Source organism: Sparus aurata, chromosome 1 (assembly GCF_900880675.1).
Source record: "Sparus aurata chromosome 1, fSpaAur1.1, whole genome shotgun sequence".
NCBI classification, from domain to species: Eukaryota; Metazoa; Chordata; class Actinopteri; order Spariformes; family Sparidae; genus Sparus; species Sparus aurata.
In genome coordinates this window covers 8,145,922-8,165,684 of record NC_044187.1, presented here as the reverse complement: position 1 = coordinate 8,165,684, position 19,763 = coordinate 8,145,922, and the positions used below count along the sequence as shown (strand labels likewise).

General features: G+C 44.1%; 1 protein-coding gene across 4 annotated transcripts; it reads left to right on the top strand.

Moving 5' to 3' along the window:
- Window positions 1-405: 405 nt before the first annotated feature.
- On the top strand, window positions 406-19,403 carry LOC115586004 (colony stimulating factor 2 receptor subunit beta). Of its 4 annotated transcripts, none has more exons than XM_030424744.1 (11): window positions 406-436; window positions 11,628-11,687; window positions 13,153-13,402; window positions 13,521-13,638; window positions 13,742-13,838; window positions 14,036-14,153; window positions 14,239-14,369; window positions 14,979-15,219; window positions 15,403-15,490; window positions 15,601-15,679; window positions 16,749-19,403. In XM_030424744.1, the coding sequence occupies exons 3-11, from the start codon at window positions 13,306-13,308 to the stop codon at window positions 17,745-17,747; spliced, it is 1,968 nt and encodes a 655-aa protein (XP_030280604.1). In that variant the 5' UTR covers window positions 406-436; window positions 11,628-11,687; window positions 13,153-13,305; the 3' UTR covers window positions 17,748-19,403. The 4 variants fall into 4 exon arrangements, with proteins under 4 accessions (XP_030280604.1, XP_030280586.1, XP_030280614.1 ...); XM_030424726.1 differs by lacking the exon at window positions 406-436 and adding an exon at window positions 3,693-4,031; XM_030424754.1 differs by lacking the exon at window positions 406-436 and adding an exon at window positions 3,694-4,031 and having other exon boundaries at window positions 14,066-14,153.
- The last annotated feature ends 360 nt before the right edge of the window (window positions 19,404-19,763 follow it).

Sequence of the window (19,763 nt, the reverse complement as noted above, 5' to 3'; positions counted from 1 at the left end):
ATAAACAATAATAGGAGTGAAAATTAACAATGTAATATCAAGATAAGAGATAGAAAACAGTCCGACCCTCATGAAATGTATGTGAGTTTCTATATCTGGACGGGTTTTAGCTGTTTTAGCTTGAGGCTGACATGTTGTACTTCACACCTTTTGTACAGAATATTCAGAAAGCTGATTCCAAGAAAAAACCACCAAAGCCAAAGTGACTAAACGTTTAAATTGGGAAGTGACGCAAGTTTCTTAAAAGCCGTTTCCGCTTTTTTTTTTTTTTTTGTGCTTTACGTCTCCTGTCAGTCATTTCTGAGAACCACAAACAATTACTCTCTTCTTAGCATGTTCTACATGTTGTATAAATAGGAAATAGGAGTCCACACATTCCTTCAACGGTGCTGTGTTCAGCTCGAGGGAGTAGTCGTGTCGTCCGAGGCTCCAACTGGTGAGTGTGCTGATCTGATAGTGAAATTATTTCTGTTATCTGGCTGTGAACACGAGGGTCCACTGGCGCTGTACAGGGACACCTCGCTGCCAAAAATGTCTCTATTTGATCCAGTTTTGTCAGTGAGTCTTGAGTGTTAAATAATAATGATAAATATTAAGCAGGAATACATTTAACGGTACATTTACACTTACAGGTGTGAGGCTAAAGATGTTTTTCTTAAAATCCTTTTGATTGGTCATCAGTCACCAGGGATCATAGGAAGTTTTTATTTTTATTTTAGGAAAATGACAAAATGAGTAACTTCCTGTGAATAACTGCTAAATATAGTATGACAGAAATAGCTCCAAAGCTGAAATGCTTGGTAGCTGACGTGCACTGCAATCCAGTGCAAACATGATACTTGGCCTGTAAAATGAATGACAAACTGTGTTTTTAAAAGTCATCAATGGACTAATATATAATATCATGTGAAAGGTATCTGGTTGGATGTGAGCGGCCCTATGTGTGTGTTAATTGTTGTTCTGCCGTAAATTAGGTTAAACCAACATGTTCATATTTATCAGGGTGAACTTGACATCACTGGACTAGAAACACGCACGGATCATAAAAGCCGTCATGTAACGTGTGAAGAGTCTGCCAACGCACACGAACAGAGATGTGAGAGCAGATGTTACCGGGCCAGAAGTTTCACTTGTGTATGTTGGTTAACCAGAAGTTGAAGTTCAGTGTGGCATGAAGGGCGTGAAGGGCGTGAGTGACGTGACAGGCAGCTGTTCCTGTTAAAACACGCCCGTCCCGCAGACTGAGAGGACCGATTCCATTAGCTGTGTTAGACAAAGGACAGCTTGTGTTGGACAGTCCTGCATCACAAGATTACAATGTTTTGCTGCTGAATGATGCTGTGACAAGTGAGGGCAGTGCAACTTTACAATGTTGGTACAGAGCCACTGAGGGGCGCCAAAGTAAAACAAATCACGAGCCCTTTGGGACAAACTGGAGATCCTCCAGTCAGAGTTGCTGTGTCTCAGTTCAGGGTCTGCATCCTTTAAAGGACCCGACCTTTGAGGTCTTCGAAGGCGAGTCCTTCAGAGAGACCTTGTTAACCGCGTCAGCCGTTGTTAAATGGGACGGTCTAGCCTTTGGAGCAGTTCCTGTTTTACGCTTACATCACGATTTCTGCCGCCCAGGCCCGCGAAAGTGACGATCTACGCCACGCGATGTCGCCATTTTCTTTCTTTCTTTCTTCTTTTTCGCGCAAAGAATGTAGGGATATGTGAGGCCACGAAGGATCGTAGCGGTGCATCCTCCAAAAAGAGGGAAAAGAAGGAGCATTTGTGGGCTGCATCTGGAGGAGCCTTCGAATTGTGACGGCCTTTGTGCGCCGTTGTGACGTAATTGGCCTTCAAATGCTCCTCTGAAGGATGCAGACCCTGGATTGAGACACATCAAATCTGTCTGTCCCTCCTCCAGTCAAAGATGTGCTTTGGATTTTGATGATTTGTGACATCACAAATTGTTTGGAGGCCAATCAAAAACTGACTCTTTGGGATTGTAGACTGGGCCGGCCGCCCACCCAAAGCGCCATTATTTGATGATTCAAAAATCAACTTTTCTTACAAATAGCACGAGCACATATTCAATTCTCGGAGCCAAACCAGTCCACGTTTCCACAAGTGTTTGAGTGGAACCAGAGGCCGTGTAGGCGAATGCTAAGGGCGCTGTCATCCACAGGGGGCAGAATAATTATTTTGAAATATTATATAGGCCCGCAGCAACATAACTTCATAGCAAAGAGAGAGATTTACTGATGCTGTAGTGGAATCACGTTTCCAAAAGATTGAAACCATCCGGCGCCCAGAGAAGGAAAAGAAGGAAAGAAGAGGAAGAAAACGTGAAAAAGATAGAGGTACAGTGACGTCAGTGATGATAAAGTTGGATGAATCCCATCGTATTTTCCATATTAGTCTATATCAGTCTTAAACATAGCACACACCAAGCATCTGTTCCTTTATTAAATGTAACATCCATCGGTCACACATACTTCTCTCTTCAGATGCACTTTAAAATACTTCACCACTTCCCCCAGTGACACAGCATCAGGTGCTCCTGTGCCGCCACCTCTGCAGAGTGACACAGCATGTTTGAATTTTGTATGTGAATAGAATATTCTTTAATATGTCTGTGCAATGCCTTATTTCAACAGCATTTTTAATTTATCACTTCGGTTTTGTTTTGGTGTGATATTTTTGACTTGAAAGAAAGAAATCTTGAACACATTCATGCAGGAACCAACAAATTGGTCAGGAACCAGGACATGTTCCTTCAACATGGGCTGCGTCCCAATTCAGGGTCTGCATCCTTCGAAGGACTCGACCTTTGCGGCCTTCGAAGGCGAGTCCTTCAGAGAGACCTTGTTAACCGCGTCAGCCGTTGTTAAATGTGATGACCTAGCTTTTGGAGCATTCCCTGGTTGCGTCACCAGATGTTTTACCCGTACGTCACGATTTCTGCCGCCCAGGCCGGCGAAAAGTGACGATCTACGTCACGTGATGTCGCCATTTTCCTTCTTTCTTTCTTCTTTTTTTTTTGGGATATGTGAGGCAACGAAGGATAGAAGCGGTGCATCCTCCAAAAAGAGGGGAAAGAAGGAGCATTTGTGGCGTGCATCTGGAGGAGCCTTCGAATTGGGACGGCCTTTGCGTGGCGTTGTGACGTAATTGGCCTATAAATGCGTCCTTTGGAGGATGCAGACCCTGGATTGGGACACAGCCATGGCGTTGGGCGGTACACAATAAGACACGCCCACTGTGGTTCCCACTCCAGGTGACAGAAAACCTGCTGCTTATAGCTCCAACTGGGAACCAACTTCCTCGGGTCCAAAACAATTTACTTTTGGTCAAAATGCTCACGATGGTTGAAATACTTACGTGTCTGAACCATAAAGGAATCGATACCAATGTTAATGTTAAAACCCTCTGTTTGGAATCAAACCTCTCATCTAACTTATGGCATAAAATATATATATATATTAAGAGTCCTTCAGTTTGTATTAAAGCATGTGTACGTGCGTGCGTGTATTAGCTGTTTGGGGTCATTCGAGGTGTTGTTTTTTTTTTTTTTTTTTTATGGTCTAGTTTGGGAAAGCACACACTTCTGTTAGTTCCCGCCACGTGATACTAACACATGGTGTGAAACTGAAGTGATAAATGTAATGAGCGGCATGAAAAAGGGAACGGAAAGTGGCAGGAAAACAAGAGAGCGATTGTCAGACAGAGACAGAGACAGAGAGAGAGACGGCGCCACACAGAGAAAAAGGGGTTTCCACCCTGGTGTTTCACCCTTGTTCTTGAAACATGGATCGCATATCACCCAGATAACACAGTCAGGGAAACCACACACACCACACGCTTGTGTTTTTTTTTTCTTACTCAGAAACATTTCCGAATACGTCACTTCACAACTCGATAGCAGTGTAGTTTTCAGAAGAGTCGAGCGAGTCTACAGACATGGAAACGTCTGATCAACCATCACTCTGAACGCACATGACAGCGAAGGGGAAGAGCTCTCCGCCGAGAAAAGAGACGCCGGACAGGTGAGCTTGTGTTTGAATCAACTCTGTTCGGGAGCTTCTTTTTTTTTTTTTATCTGTGTGTAGATCATACTTCTTTATCGGCGTCATGAATGAATGAACCTTTGTCAGGAAACTGTGCTCCGGTAGAAGTGGTTATGATGATGTGGAGGGAGATAAAGCGAGTTGAGTCTGTTCATGAGCAGTTTTTTTTGATGGTTAGATTAGAAGTGGTTTTTCTCAAAGGCAGTGACAGCGATGTGGTCATCTGTCAGGAAAAGGCAGCTCCCTCAGATACTGAGAATAATGACTGCGGTGAAGTTTTGTAGAGATGGTTTGAAACACGAGGTTCTCTTTTCTTTTTTCTTTTGAGCTTCGAGTGGAGATGTGAAAACGACAGATGATTCCTGGTGTAGTCAAGCGTGTCATTAGTGATGATGAGTTCTTTGAGAAGTTGAGACTCTGTTTAAATGTAGGAAATCTGTTGTTGTCATTGAACCACCTCTTGATTGATCAGCAACTGAAAAAGACAGTGGATGACGAAAATTAGGAGGGACGAACCATATATCAAGGTGCCTGACAGCAGCTAACATTAGCCTTTAACCACTTCCTATCATAAACGTTTGATACATGCAACATGCAACATGATAGAAGACACTAATTCTTAAATATCAACATACATATTGGACGCATTCATTTAAACGTGGAAGTAGTCACGAGAAAAAGGGGTCAGTTGTCACAAATGTTGTTCTAAGTTTGAAAAATTGCCCGACGTCACTCCAGATGTTCCCAATCCATCGTGGTTTCGGTTCATGATCAATCGGGAAATGTTTGAATGATAACAATTTGTCAGATTAGCGGCAAAACATCACCCCAGTGTTTGAGCTTCCTACTCCGAGCGTGACGTCAGAGGAAGAGTTTGGATGTGGATTTGGTCCATAAAGGGGTAGTTTGTCATTTTATGTCTTCACTTTGTGTCCGTATCGAAGACAGAGCCGAGTGTTTATGAGGCTCACGGATAAACTTTACTACATCGTGCTCTACATACTGAAAAAAAAAAAAAGAAAGAAAAAAGACAGGGACATTAACAGGAAGGAGAAAGAGAGAAGCAGCTCTGTGGGTGAACGAGTGTTTCGGTTCGTGGGAAGGTGAGAGATGGTGTTGAAAGCGAGAGGAGGTGTGGGGGGGGGGAATGAGAGAGAGGCAGCACATCATTTGTCAACCATGTTCCCCGCCTGATAAACAAGAGTCTTCATCACATTAGTGGCTGTCTGAGGCTGTGACTTTGAGCTAAATGCTAACGACGGACTGACCTGACGGTGGCGCTGGAGTTGAAGCCAGTGGGACGTCAAAGTTAAAACACTGCGGTGGGTGCAGCGATCGATCGATCGGGCGCATGTTGCATAAAAAGCTTGACGAGACCACGCCGCGTCAGTCACGACCCTGCTGGCTGAGCTGTTTACTCCTACATGCTGCTGCTGCAAATCAAATTCATTTTCTCCCACGTCACACCGCACTCTTCCAGTCATAGCTCTGTAAACTGAAACAACAACATTTTCTGCCCCTGCATGGTTTGTGTACTCTATGTTTTAATTGACATATTCCTGCTGGGTTGACATATTCCTGCTGGGTTGTGGATCACTGTCACAGGCTCCTTTTCTCACCTTAGCCACATGTAGCCGTATGTAACTTCAGCTCATCTGTTGATTGAGCTAATCAAACGCAGAAACACTGCACAGAGGTTTAGAATAGTTTATAATCATGGGAAGTTATCGCAGCAGCAGTTCATCTGTCATTACAAGAGATCGTAAGGTAAAGAGGATCAACACAGAATAAAACATAATCAAAACTATGATAATTAATGTGTCACAATGAGAATAATAATCACTTGGTCGAGGGCCGCTGTCCGATGTTTGGTCACTCCTCCTTGCCCATCCTTCCGCCCGGCACTGCCCTTAAATGACAAACCTCGACCTTTAAGGCAGGAACACACCGGCCCAACCGCTGGACGTCTGAAGCGTTTGGAGATACTCGGACGAGGTCGGCGACTAATCTGTTCGGTGTGTTCAGCTGCGTCGGAAGCTTCCGGAGCCGCACGGACGCTGTCTGATCCGATTCAACATGCGAAGTCTGAGGAGAGGTTGGCTGTCGGCCGTCTGAGCCATTGGATTCTCTGATTGGCGGTGTGCTAGCGAATCAGCGCGGTGTGTGGGAGGGGCGGAATACTGTGTGCGCATTGGTTTTCTACGCAATCCGTTCCGTCATTTCTTGTTTTCATGTTTTGGAGTACTGGCATGAGACTAGCTGTTATTATGTCCGTTCAGGACGAATTAATCTGTGTTCGTTTGGTAATGCCTCGCTGCATGTTTAGTATGCAGCTGTTTTTGTATGAAATAGTTAAGTTCAGTTTTGATCGAAAGTAAAGAGAGTTGCGTGTATAAACTTCTAGTCCAGCGTCTTTAACACTAGAGCCACCGGCTTATTGCATCTTGTGCAAACGCAGAATGTACACGCTGCTGTGGAGCTGGCAGCACGTCGAAGCAGTGCGTTCAATGCAACTTTTCTGCCGAACGGGTCAGAAGAGAGGCAACAGAGTGGTCGGAGAAGGCAGGTGGACGTCTGGGCGGTGTGTGGGGGGGCCTTAAAGCGACGAGGCCCTCCAACAGCTGGAGCCACGATCCAGTTTCCCTTCATGCCTAAACCAAACCAACCCAGCCAACATGGACGACCATAACAAGCCAATCGGACTCAGAGCGAGCCAAGTCTTGGCTTCTCCACACCGAGAAAGGAAGGACAGGAGCAGAGGAGGAACTTTTGTGATGTCGGGGTCATGAATGTATTTCTATTGAAGCTGCTCAGTCGGAAAAAAAAGATCCCATGACGGACCGAGGAAGTGCGTCAGGCCTGAATCAGACCGTCAGTGGATGGAGATTTTATCTCGAGCATCACGACTTGTGTTACTGTCGCTAATTCGATCTGTTCATCATCATGATAACGATACAAAAGTCTCTGAATGCCTCACATTTAAATCATCTTTCCCCCATTTGAGGGCTAAACCGAATGTTAGCTAGCTCAGCCTGATGACGGGGATGATCTAAAGGCTCCAAAGGCCCCACGGTGCAAAAGTTACATGAATGATCAGGTTATTTTGAATATGAGAAGTTGAACTTCTTTGAATAGCAATGCAGTCATGACCCGGATCTACCCTGAGTTCCTCCTTTGCGCCCGTCCACAATGATCTGTTTCCGATCTGAAGCATCAGATCCTGCAGGTTTCATTTGACCCCATCACATATTTTCAATCACCAGTCAAAATGCATTATTTCAGGCTCGTGTTACCCGCACCAGTGTCGACCATCCTGTGTACGATGAACACCGACACATTCTAGTTCCACCAACTTATCCTTGACTTATCACATGACACTTTAAATGTCGCTCCACAAAGTAAAGATTTTTAGTGAGTTGAAATGTTTGTATGTTGTGTCAAACTAGCCGAATTAATGATCAGTATATCACGTACAACACTTATATTCTTCCAGCCAGTACAACTAGACGTCAGAAGCTGTGTCCTTAGTAGTTCTCGCACCTGTATCAGCGTTTTATGTCAGAATTCATGAAAAGGAAGGGCATATTTGTGGGGTGGGGGGGGGGGGAGACTGAATTAGTTATTCTCTTTTTGGAAACAGCAGTAGCGTTCTGGGAAGAGAAGAAGGGGGGTTAGGAAGTGGTTTCTGGGTGTGTTTACTCTACGTGTGTGTGTGTGCGTGCGTATTTGTGTGTGTTTGTGGTTATTTCCGTGCGAGTGTCTACAAGAAACTGAGAAAGCGAAGAAAGAAAGAGGAAAGAGAGAGAGAGAGTGTCAGCTCTTTTTCTTGGTTTCTTTGGTTCATTTCACGTTGGAGCCGGCGAGGGGAAGTCCAAATGTCAGAGGACGGAAGACATAGATGAAAAAGTATCTCAGCGAGAGAGGTGAGAAAGAAGCAAGGCTGTCAGGTAGATAGTTGCTGACTGCTTCCCTCTGGGAGGCCTTTCCCGTGATCAGATGCTGATGGTTGAAAACGTTTCGCTGACTGAACGGAGTCGCTCAGAGCTCCAGTGTTAGCTCGGGGAATACTGGGGAAGTTGGTGGACTTTACAGCACGACCAAATCTCATGACATCAGGCTGAACACAGTGTTTTATAGGTGCAGTGCATCCTCATATTTCATCGTGACGAATGCTGTGATCACATCACACATAAGTCAAGTGTCATATAGATCACACAGAGCAAAACAGAACACCTCTTATTAAAGGGACAGTTCACCTTAAATCATCAAATGCATACTTTCCCTCTTACCTGTGGTGCCGTTTATCCAATTAGATTGTTTCGGTGTGAGCTGCTGAGTTTTGGAGATATCGGCCGTAGAGACGTCTGCTTCTCTAACATATCAGAGCTGGAAGGCACTCGGCTTGTTATGCTCAACCAGACAAATACATTTGAGCATCAGAACAGCAACGTCACTCTCGAGACATCTCCGAGTAATTTCTTTGGACCGGACCACAAATCTATCAGCGCACAGGAGGAAGCGTGCATCTGCTCGTGGAAGAGAGGCAAACTAACTAAGCTCACTACAGCTCAGCTGAGCAAGTTGCCGTTAATGTTTAGATCAAATCATGTGCATTAAAGTCAGAACAATCTGCCTCCACGCTCCCGATCCTTTTTTCTAGGAGTGTAGCGATTCATTTTAACACCGATTCGATTCGTATCACGATTCGTGGTTGCCGATACGATTCAAGGACGATCTTGGTTCAGTTAAAACGATACGATACGATACGATTCACGGACAATCTTGGTTCAGTTAAAACGATACGATACGATACGATACGATTCAGTGACTTGAAATCGTTTCAGTAACTTTTTAGCCAAAAATTCAACCAGTGTGACGGTGAAATAAATACCTGGATACTGGACAGTACAGGTGAAGTTTCCTGTTGTTTCTTGTAAGGGAATCAGGTTTAAATTAAATATGGATATAAACAAGTAAACAACAATTAATGGCAAATGTATCAACCTTTTATTTGAATGAAGTGCAACCAGGAGGTTAACCTGTTCTGCTCTCATTTTCAATATAAAAAGAGAACAGTAAGTGCAACCAATATTTCCTCAGGTTGAATTAACAGTAGGTGTACCTGCTACTTCTGCTGCTGTTTACGACATAAATAGTACAATAGTAATACCAAAAACGGAATGCAATCGACATTCTGCAGAGCTGACGTTACCTTGCTTACCAACGCTGCGAGAGGTGCCTGGACGGTCGGCGTTGTGTGAAATCCCATGGCGCCTTAGTAGGTGGATGGAGAGATCAGTCGCGTTGCCGTGTTTTTTTTTACTTGGCTTTTACATATTCTACAAACAGCGAGCGACTTAATTAGAACATCTCCGTCTTTGCAAAAAGCCAAAGCGTATCCACACACACTCGCCGTCTCCTCTGCCATCCGCCCCACTGCGTTTTGTTGTTTGTTCTAAGATTTGCACTGCTGCCGATGATGTCACAGACAGGCAGACTGAATCGAGTAACTTTTAACATGTCTTTATCGTTAAAAGTGCTAAAAAACACACACATCCTTAAAGTTTGCCGTGCTTAAATCCGATGTGCAATGTCCTACTATCCATAGAATCGATTCTTTACCATTTCAAACAGTTTTTAATCGATATATGTCGCCTGAAAGGCCAACTTGCCGAGCACAGATCGATGTAGTTGGATCGTAGGAATATAAATTGATTCGTCGATGTAGTAGATGAATCGTTACACCCCTAATGTTTTCATATCAGCTCTAGTATCCCGAACCGTGCGGTAGAATGGATTTAAAGCTGCCGTAAGTGACATTTTGTGTCAAATAGCTCTGTATTCTGGTGTTTGATCGTGTCTTTCTTCCCCTTACAAAAACAAACTCTGGCATCGCTGCCCACTTAATCCAATCAGGACTGAGAAGTGAGGCTTGTCTGCAAAGTACCAGCTAGTATCCAGCTAGGATCCTCCAAACTTGCAACCATTGCAACCTGATGAGAATAAACTGAAATAAGTGCCTGCGTTTGGCCTGTGGCCACCAGTGAGTTTTGGTTTTTGCTCTCCAAGGGAAAAAGTTTAGACGCCCCTTGTTTAAAACCTCAGACCTCACAAACAGAAGCTGGAACATGGTGACCTGAATCTCATACTGTTTTATACTGTGAAGTTAAGTGGGTTAAGTCGGTTCAGCTTCCCTTTTCTCACTTTTTTTCAACAAGTGAGAAAAACCCAACGAAGCACAGGAAATAGCCAAAGCAGAAAAGAGACTTGTGTCAAACCCCCCCCCCCCCCGATTACCGGCAGTCACGCAGAAGATACACTTCAGCTTTTTGAATCCCTCATTGACAACAAATTAATGATCACGATTACTGAGAACATGCGCCGCAATCTGATTAATGCCGTTTTTAAGAACAGGAGGTGTCGTTGGCAAGGAAGTGCACCTGTCAGAATAATGGAACGTTTGGTTTCTTAGAAAAAAAAAACGAAATGAAAAAAACAACCAAAAAAAACGCCCTGACCTTTATCAAACCACATAAACAGGTGACCGTGGTGTCAGCATGAACTTCCCCCCCTGTGCGTGCAAATGGAAAGATAAAATGTACCCGTTATAATGTTGTGTTTGCACGGCAAAAAGCAGAAGTTTTCTTTGGTGTATACGTTTTCTAGCAAATATAAGAAGCTCTTAAATATCCTCTGAAAGTTGTCGTTGTGCACAGTGAAAGTATTTGTATCTAGGGCTGTGGGTGTTTGTGGGTCGACTCTGTGCTGGGCTGTAATAACCACACGCCACAAATTGTACCTGATACACACACACACACACACGCAAACGCACACGCAATCACACACACATTTCGATATTTCATCCTGTTTTTGACGGAGTTTAAATGTCAGTTGTGGTTCGCATGCAAAAGCAGCAAAAGTTCATGAAGTATCAACTGAAAAGGGCGAACATGGAAAAAAGAGAAGAGACACACATCTTAAGATCTAACACAAACACCATACTGTGTGTGTGTGTGTGTGTGTGTGTGTGTGTGTGTGCACAGCGTAACAGCATACAGGGGGAAATAAAAAAAAAAAAAAGGCAGGGAAGTTAAAGAGGGCGAACCATGAACTTGTGCAGGGGTTTAAAGCTGCAGCATCAACGCTGCAGTCGCCAGTCTCCACCTGTGTAGGGAAGGATCCTGTTCTTGGACCATTTTTTGAAACCGTCCATCAGATTGTAGTCATAGAAACAGGCGCGCACAACAGGTAGTACCACTAAAATAAGCCCTTATCTATTAACTGATGGAAAATAGCAGAGGAAGCTGCTTGAGGTGTGAAAAGGCTCTTAACCACAAAAACTTGAAGAGGATGCCAGTTTTCTTTTTTTTTTTTTTCTTTTTTTTTTTTTTTTTATCACAATTGATCAGCTAGCGGGGAGCGGGGGTGGATTCAAACCGAGAGAGGACTTACAGGATTGATCTCAAACGAGATCAAACTTCTGAGTAGTGACCTTCAGAGAGCATTATCTGCCGCTGGTGTTTTTCCATTTCCCCGTAAGTGGAAAACCTTTATATGTCTGATGTTCTTTCGCAGGGCGGTGAATTGAACGAAAGCCGGCGCCCTGAAGCAGATGCTGAGCAGCCTCGCCAACAGGTAAGACGCATATTTTCTGCTGGTTATTTTCTGCTGGTTTTCTGAGATGGAGCTCGTCAGCGCCTAACGTACACGACGACTGTTCTGTCAGGACTGCATCAGGTGGGGTGGTTGAGGCAGGATGTGATACCTGTAGGCAGATTCTCTCACTAAATGATGGGTTATTTCCCTATTTTTAATGAGACGCAGGTCTGACTGCGTGTGTGTGTAAAGCACTCGATGAAAAATACTTTGGCAAAGGTTGTTGAGTTTCAGCAACAGTCATTTGGTATGCGGGGCCTTTTTACACCCACAGCTAATGAAACAGGCTGCGGTTTATTAATCAAACTGATGCAACTGAGCTTGACGGTGAGGAAGTCAAGAATTATGCCAAAAGTCCAAGATGTTTTTATTCCATTTTGGTTCCAGTTTGGCTCATTGACAGCTCTCAGTGGTGCACAAGTGCAGATATTTGGGAATTGTAAGATGTTTTTTACCACTTTGGTCCTTTGTTTGGCTGCATCAGGTGAGGAAGTTGGTGAGGCGGTGAGTGTCGGTGCGCAGTCGACGCCTCGGCTGCACTTACTGGCAAAAATTCCCTCCTGAGACGAGACGGCGTTCAGTCTCTTACGTGCAGAATTTGAATAAGTGCAACTCTGGCATCCCTCTGGCAGAAGTCAAGTAAAAAAATGATAATTTGCAGGCATTTCTGCGCCGTGCCGCAGCAGCTGGTGAAAAACAAACGTACCTTTTCTCAAACGTAGAGCGGTTAACATCCACAACACTATACAAACATTAATAAACACAATTATTTTTAGATTGTACAACATTTCTAAGTGCTTATAAGAAACTTTTTAGTGCTTAAAAAACTGCCTTTATAACCTTTATAAAAACCTTTTGAGTGCCTAATAACCGTTAATAATAGAAGTTTGACATGCATATTATGAAAGTGTTGAACCACTTTGCCTTTTTGTTGCTTTAATTAATAAACACTTTATCATTAATTTTGTAAAACAGCTGACTATGCTTTTTGCAGCTGCCGGGTCTAAAGAGAGAACAATGCCTTGTTAGGGTTCATAAATCCTTTAATATTCGCTTATAATCTTCAAGAAAAACACTTCATAAGACATGCAGCAAACGCTTTAGTAAGAATTCAGCCCCTGTAAAAAGGTCACGGCTCACTACAGGTGAGCTGCGGGATCGCCGCCTTCAACATCGTCTCATATGATTTAGTGATGTTGGTTTTGCAAGGAGGTAAAACTAACATGATGCAGCATGGCCCTGTAAATGCACCAAACATTCCAGCAGGTGCTTTATTGGTGCATGAAAGTGGAACCAGAGGCAGGATCTGAAACATTTCTATTTCTGTTTTTTTTTTTTTTTCTCCGATCACCTGTCGCTGTCACAGCCGTCTCCTGCTTGTGTTTGTGGTCAGGAAGTGTTCGGCCGTGCGAGTGTCAACCCCTCAATCTGTTCATCTGCACAGGATGAGAAGAAGGAGGAAGCAGTGAGTTACCACCTGGAGCAAAGAGCAATCCATCAAACCCCCGACCCGTCACGAAATAATCATCCCGCATCGGAAGCCCGGCGTTCCCGATGGTTTGAGATCCCAGGAGACTGGAGATTGATGACTGGATAAATGGAGGGAATTAAGAAAACCCTTCATCTGTTTCTGCTTCTGGCGCTCCCTCTTCACTCATCGCAGTTGAGCGGTTGTCCCACCCTCCCAATCGAAGGTTAGTGAGTGTTTGATGACTTGACGTGACGTTTTTTCAGAGTGTCTAGCGTAATTGATTTTTTTCCTTTGATGAAACGCTCTTGATTTCACCCCTATCTCCGTTGTTTCTCTTGTAGGTCTCACCTGCTACAATGACTACTCTAAGGTCATCACTTGTTCGTGGAACAGCACGTTTGCGTCCGACCATCAGGACACTGAGTGCAGGATAGATGCCAAGAGGGTGACGCCAGGCGTGTAAGGACGATTTAAAAAAAGTGTCCATACAGTTTCCATACAGTACATACACACAGTTACTATGTACCCAAAGTGAAATGAACATGAAATGATCGTCTTACAGGGACTATAGATACGGCAGTTCCTGTAAACTTGAGCCTGTTGACGTCTCCACACCAACGCTAAGGAAGTGCTCCATGGTCTTCGGAAAAAAAGATATGGTAAGTCTGAGAAGCTACGTCACCTCATTTGTTCTTGAGTTTTCTGACGAGCACTGAAGGTTAACTTTTAATCCGGGCATCACAGAGTGTAACTGTCCAGCAGATAATCACCTTTAATGTCAAAGCGAATAACATCTGACATTTAAAGGCCTTGCAAATATCAATATCTATTTTTGGGTTCTTTGACTGTTTCCTAGAAGCCATGTTTATTCTCAAACTGTCCTCAGTTTATGAGCTTCGATGAGCTGTCCATAAACCTGACCTGTCACCCTGTGGAGAAAAGTCTGGACTTCCTCTACTGGCCTATTTGTCACAGTGAGTAGAAATAGAATATAACTTCGCCCTGACTTACCGTGCGAGCAGTTCAGGACGATGACACTATGTTTTTCTGATGTTGCAGTAAAGCTGGATCCTCCACCAAAACTATTTATCGACAATGCCACCTTCTCCTGGTCCCCTCAACTCATCAAGAGGAGATTTAGGGATTATCGCTGCGAACTGCAGTGGAAAGAAGCGGATAAATCCTGGAGTGTGCGTAGCTATTTTGTGTTATCTATCTATGTTATCCAGCATAAATAAGTGTTTGTCTGTGTGTGTGTGTGTGTTGAAGAAGGACAGAAACACAGTCTACCCAGGTACACAAATGCGTCGCCAACATTTTAAACTTCACAAGACCCAGGGAGAGACACACATACACAACAAGATTAGCTCACTATTTGCCCGTAACTGTTTTTTATAACCTTAATTTATTTGTAACCGTTTTTACAACACTAATTTGCCGTCTGCATGTTGTGTTTCTTGGGTGTGACTGTGTAATTTTTGCTGCTTCTTGGTCAGGACTCCCTTGAAAAAGAGGTTTTTAATCTCAGTGGGATTTTCCTGGATAAATAAAGGTTAAATTCAATTTTTTTTTTTTTTTTTAAATCCCCTGTTTGAGGACTGACGTTTGTTACTTGTGGACATTTGCCTTCACGTCCTGCGTGGCCGATGTTTCTGCCCTTCAGTGTTGGAGAGATTGTGCGAGAGATTGTTACATCAGTTGTGCAAATGACCTGTGCTGTGTAGCTGCAGGAAAAATCCGAGCCAAAGAAATGAAAGTCAGCCAATTAAACACGCCCGCATTTGTTTCTTCCTCGTCAGGATCCCTCTGTGAAGACAATACCACAGTCATGTAAATGGACCTGCAGTGATTTGAAGTTGTGCAACTGCACAACCGACATGCGTGAACCCGAGCAGGTGATGCGAGGCGCGAGGTACCAGGCGCGTGTTCGAGTGAGGTCCAATGATGATGCAAAATATTTGTCAACTTGGAGCGAGTGGAGCGAAACGACATCGTGGGTCTCAACCTTTGGAAGAGCAAAACCAACAGCACCACCCTCAGGTACGGGTTGCCAGATACCAACAAAGCTGATCGGTTTTTACCAGAAACATTTCTACAAAAGTCTTGAGCGATGGAAATTGTATTGATACAGCATAATAAGGGAGCAATATGTAAGAGATGGACAGAATTTTGGTTTCAGACATACTAAAAATGAAGTAAAAATCTCTGTCTTGTCTTCTCCAGATGTTGTTCGGTGTGTCTTCGGCGCTCTCGGGAGCCTGGCAGCGGTGGCCTTGTTGCTCGTACTCTTCAAGACTGACAAAAGCTCCTGGTAAGCAGACACGCCCACAAAGACACATGTGTCACTTGAGGTGGAACTGTATGTATACAGAGAGTATGTTTTCCCACTCCTCTTTGAGACAATGTCCTTCTGTCTTTTAGGGTTTACATGCTAAAGAAGAGAATCACAGTTCAGATACCGAAACCGCAGAATTCTTTCCTGAAGGATTTAAATTCCAAGGTGAGCGTGTGAAAACTCTTTGTCTCATTTTACTATTGATGCTTCTATATAACTCATAATAACTATACATGACTGGTTGAAGCGTTAAACAAAGAATCTTTGATCTTTCAAAGTGCTAATATCTCTGCTAGTTTTCAATTTCTGACAACCACATTGGATTTACTATAGTTTTATATCACTGCAGATCACTTAGGAGCTAAAAACACACTGTTATGATGTTACCTGCATGCCCAGTCTGCTCTGATTGGTCAGCTCACGCATGCCCGACCCAGCACTGCTAACACCAACAGAGCAGCTGTGCTACATAAATTCATACCGTGCCAAACTAGCTACCAGCAACATGTGTGACACGGTGAAACTAAAGGCGGGACAACTGACGAGACGTTTCAGGTGCAGTGATTTCTGTGGGAGAGACGAGCTTCTGTGGGCGCAGGCGTTGGCCCTTTTGATTTTTAAAATCTTTCGACTGCAACACGGAAAAAATAGATGCATAGAATCAAATTATGGTGGCATGTTAGTCCAAAATTCAGTCTTCTTTTAACTTTGTTTTGGTGTCCACTGGCTTCTTAAAAAGTATTTTAGCTGCCTGAAGGTCAACTTCCTCTCCAGCAAATCCCTAACAGCAACTTCCTGTCTGTCATTTTTTGCTGGACAGAAACTAAATCCAAAACCATTCGCTGAAAAGATGCTCGAATGTCCACAACGTTTAACAGAACTGCGCTGATGAGGAATAAACATCTGTAGGTTCCTCACGATCAGCACACCCTGGCAGTGACAGCACGTAGTTATTTGACTCATGGCTCTTGTGAGGTGTTTATTAGTGCAGCCTTACAGATAGCGGTGCATACTAAAAAAGGTCAAACTCAACCTGACGCAAAGCAGTAGGATGCACGGCTCACGTAGGCGTTGAAACCAGACAGATGACTAATCCGTCAAACACACACGACCTTTACGATCGTTTAGCATCAGAGCAGAGACACGCACAGTTAAATGCAACTTTACAACCTTCTGGTGTTTGTGTTTTATTAACTTTAAATCCAATCATTTCTCTCACAATTAAATCCTCCAGAGCTGGTCCGGCCCGTACTTCGACATCGAAATCATGGATTCCTTCTTGAAGCCGGTGGACATCGTCTCCGTCGAGGTGTCCTCGGCTGTGGATGCCGTCCTACCCAACAGTCCAGAGGCGGCGCTGCAAGAGAAGATGCGAGTCGAAAGCAGCTACGAGTCGACCAGTTCCAGCTTCTCCAATCCCAGTTACTCCCAGCTGTCTCCTCCTCTCGCCCACGTCTCCCTGCTCACCGCGGGGAATCTGAAGCCCTGCAACGCCGATTCACCCTACGGGCCGGTTAGTAGTCAAGGCGAGGGTAGGAAAGCAGAGGAGGATAAGGATGACGAGAGCAGGGAAGAGGTCCGAAAGTTGCTCTCCGAGGGCAACAGCAACAAGGAGCCCATGCCGGTCATTTCCGACTACGAGAAGGTTGAGAAGCCCCAGATGGAGCGCTTCAGGCTCCAGAGTCTAGATTCAGGCGTGTGCAGCGGCGAGGAGGTCAGTCAGGAGAGCCTGGAGGTCGATAGCATCAATGTGAGCGACGAGGATCCTGAAGGCAAAGAGGAGGAGACGCAGGGAGAGGATAGAAAAGAAGTAGATTTTCAGAAGCTGTTAAAAGGCATCGGAGGCGTTTTCGACAAAGGGTCCATTCAGGTGTGTTCGGGCTACGAGCAGGTCCAGAGGCCGCAGGGCGACAGCCCCGAGCTCAACAGCCTGGACTCAGTCATCAGCAGCGGGGACGAGGAGCAGGCGAGTCAGGAGGAGAGCCTGGAGGATGCTGTTCAGCCCGCCGAGTCCACGAGCCTCCTGTTTTCTCCTCCTCTTCATTCCAGCGCGCTAGCATGCGCCCTGCCCTCTTTCACGCCGCTGCCTCTGAACTTCTCTGCAGCGGCTTTGAGTCCAGATCTGGGACCTCTGCCGATTCAGATGCTGGGCAGGATGGCTCTGCTGTCAACCAGCGGGCCAGTGGAGCCCTCTGGTGATGGATACATGCCAGTAAGACAGGAACAGAACTGAATACAGTCATCAGTCGCCTCACGCAGGCCGTGCAGCAAACGCCGACAGCTTATCGGCAGAGAGGCGGTAAATGTTCCCATCAGCGCCTGACGATCATTTCAACATTTCTGTCTCATCGACGATGACAGTTTGAATGTAATCAATGTATTTTCTTCCACACTGTCTTCCTAATGATATTTATCTTTATTTATGACAAAACAAAGAAAAACCCTGCGAAATGACAACATTATGGAACAAAAAGAGAAAAAGCAAAAGGTACATCTGCAGTCTTTATGTTTCAATTATGTCCTGGACCAGAAAAGAATTTAAAAAAAAATACATATATATACATACACATAACTATATATTTTGGTCATTGTGTCTTCAGTGAGAAACCTGTATAGGCAATGTCTACCTGTGTTTATCTCAAATGTACAGTATGTCACTTCTGACGTGAGGGGTTTGTCAATCCAAGAAAAACAAAAAAAACAAAAAGATCTTCACTGTCAAACAACGATGATCTGATAAAAAGCTACATCGACGTGACTCAGGCAGATATTCAGATATATTAATGTATCCAAAAGCTAAGTATCAGCATTGTGCCTGATTTTTTTTTAAAGCTTCACTCAGCTGTAAACTGTCGTTTCTGTTTTTACGACTCGGTCTCATTTTGTTGTTTAAGTGTGTGTCTGGCCACATTCAGTGTGTTGCTAAAAGGAGAAATTCACCTCCAAATTTCTCTGCTCCGAAACGAGTGTTTTTGGCCTTTTCTGAAGTAGTTTGATGCGTTTAAAATGTAAAACAAACGGCTGGAAAAAAAACATGAAATGACTCCATACAGCCCTCCTTCTTCTTCTTCTACTCTTTTTATTGATGCATCAACAGCTCATCGAGTCTCTCCTGTGGGTCGAGGCTCATGTGAAACATAAACAGTGCAGCGAGCCACCCCTCACAAAACTCTCTAGCGCCACCAGCGGACCAAAACCCCAAAGGACGACTTGAACGATATATACTGTATGTGGAATCCATATAAATTATGCTTATTTATATCTGTATGGCAGCTATTTCATGAACTACTGACTATGGAGATGAACTGAGAGACTGTAAAATATGTATTGACTCATCTTTGACATTTTGATCCATCGCTTATTTTATCATTTAATGATTTCTTATTTGTAGTTATATTTTTTATAACAACCCAGAAGTGCAGAAGTCCACCACTGTAGCGCTTTTGTTTCTCCGTCCGCTGTGTGGAGATTCACAGTATTTGATGCCACATGCGCTGTAAGGAAACGTGTTTCTCTGTACAACGAACGTCTTCCTTTGCCGTCCACAGAATGTCAGCAGTGTAAAAAGAACTCAACACAACAGAAATATACACAATAAAGCAATTTTTAAAAGGCAGCGTGTGGAAAATTAATAAAAAAGCAACAACAATGATAATAATAATAAAACGGTAAAATGTTTTATTGAAATGGTGTAATAACAAAAAAGTGCGATGTTCGTGTGACGTACATGATGACATTTCATTGTTTTTATTTCGTATTTGGGCCACAGGTAAAGTTACACCTGGATTTTTCTTTTTTGTCTTGTGAAGTGGAGTTTAGCAGACAGCTATCTCAGCTGCTCACCTGCTCACAGCTTCAGTGTTACAAATAAAGAATCAGTAACAAGAAATTTAAACTCTCAGTCGTCCTTTAATGCACAGATCTCTCCTCCTGCTCTCTCTCTGCACTTTACGGCCAATTGGGAATTCTTGTTTGCGTGGAAAGCGAACTGAACTGAAGTGAGTCCACAAATAGCCCGACCCCGCCTCTTTCTCCACCGTGTTTACCTGGGCAGGGGAGGGAGCTGACTGGGAGCATCACTGTTGCTAGGCAACGATCTGTGACATCAGCGCACCTGCACCTACCTGAGTCACTGCAGCTCCTCTCAGATGAGACTGTGATCCCTCAACATGTACGATCAGTGCCGATCAAGCCATCGGTTGTGACTCTCTCACCATGTGCAGTCCACACTAGCTTTTTTTTTTTTTTT

Excerpts from the sequence above, each read along its gene's own strand:
- LOC115586004 (XM_030424744.1), top strand. The coding sequence starts at position 13,306 with ATGGAGGGAATTAAGAAAACCCTTCATCTGTTTCTGCTTCTGGCGCTC. Across the intron at positions 13,403-13,520 it reads TCCCACCCTCCCAATCGAAG|GTCTCACCTGCTACAATGAC; the intron begins GTTAGTGAGTGT and ends TTTCTCTTGTAG. Across the intron at positions 15,491-15,600 it reads AAGACTGACAAAAGCTCCTG|GGTTTACATGCTAAAGAAGA; the intron begins GTAAGCAGACAC and ends TCTGTCTTTTAG.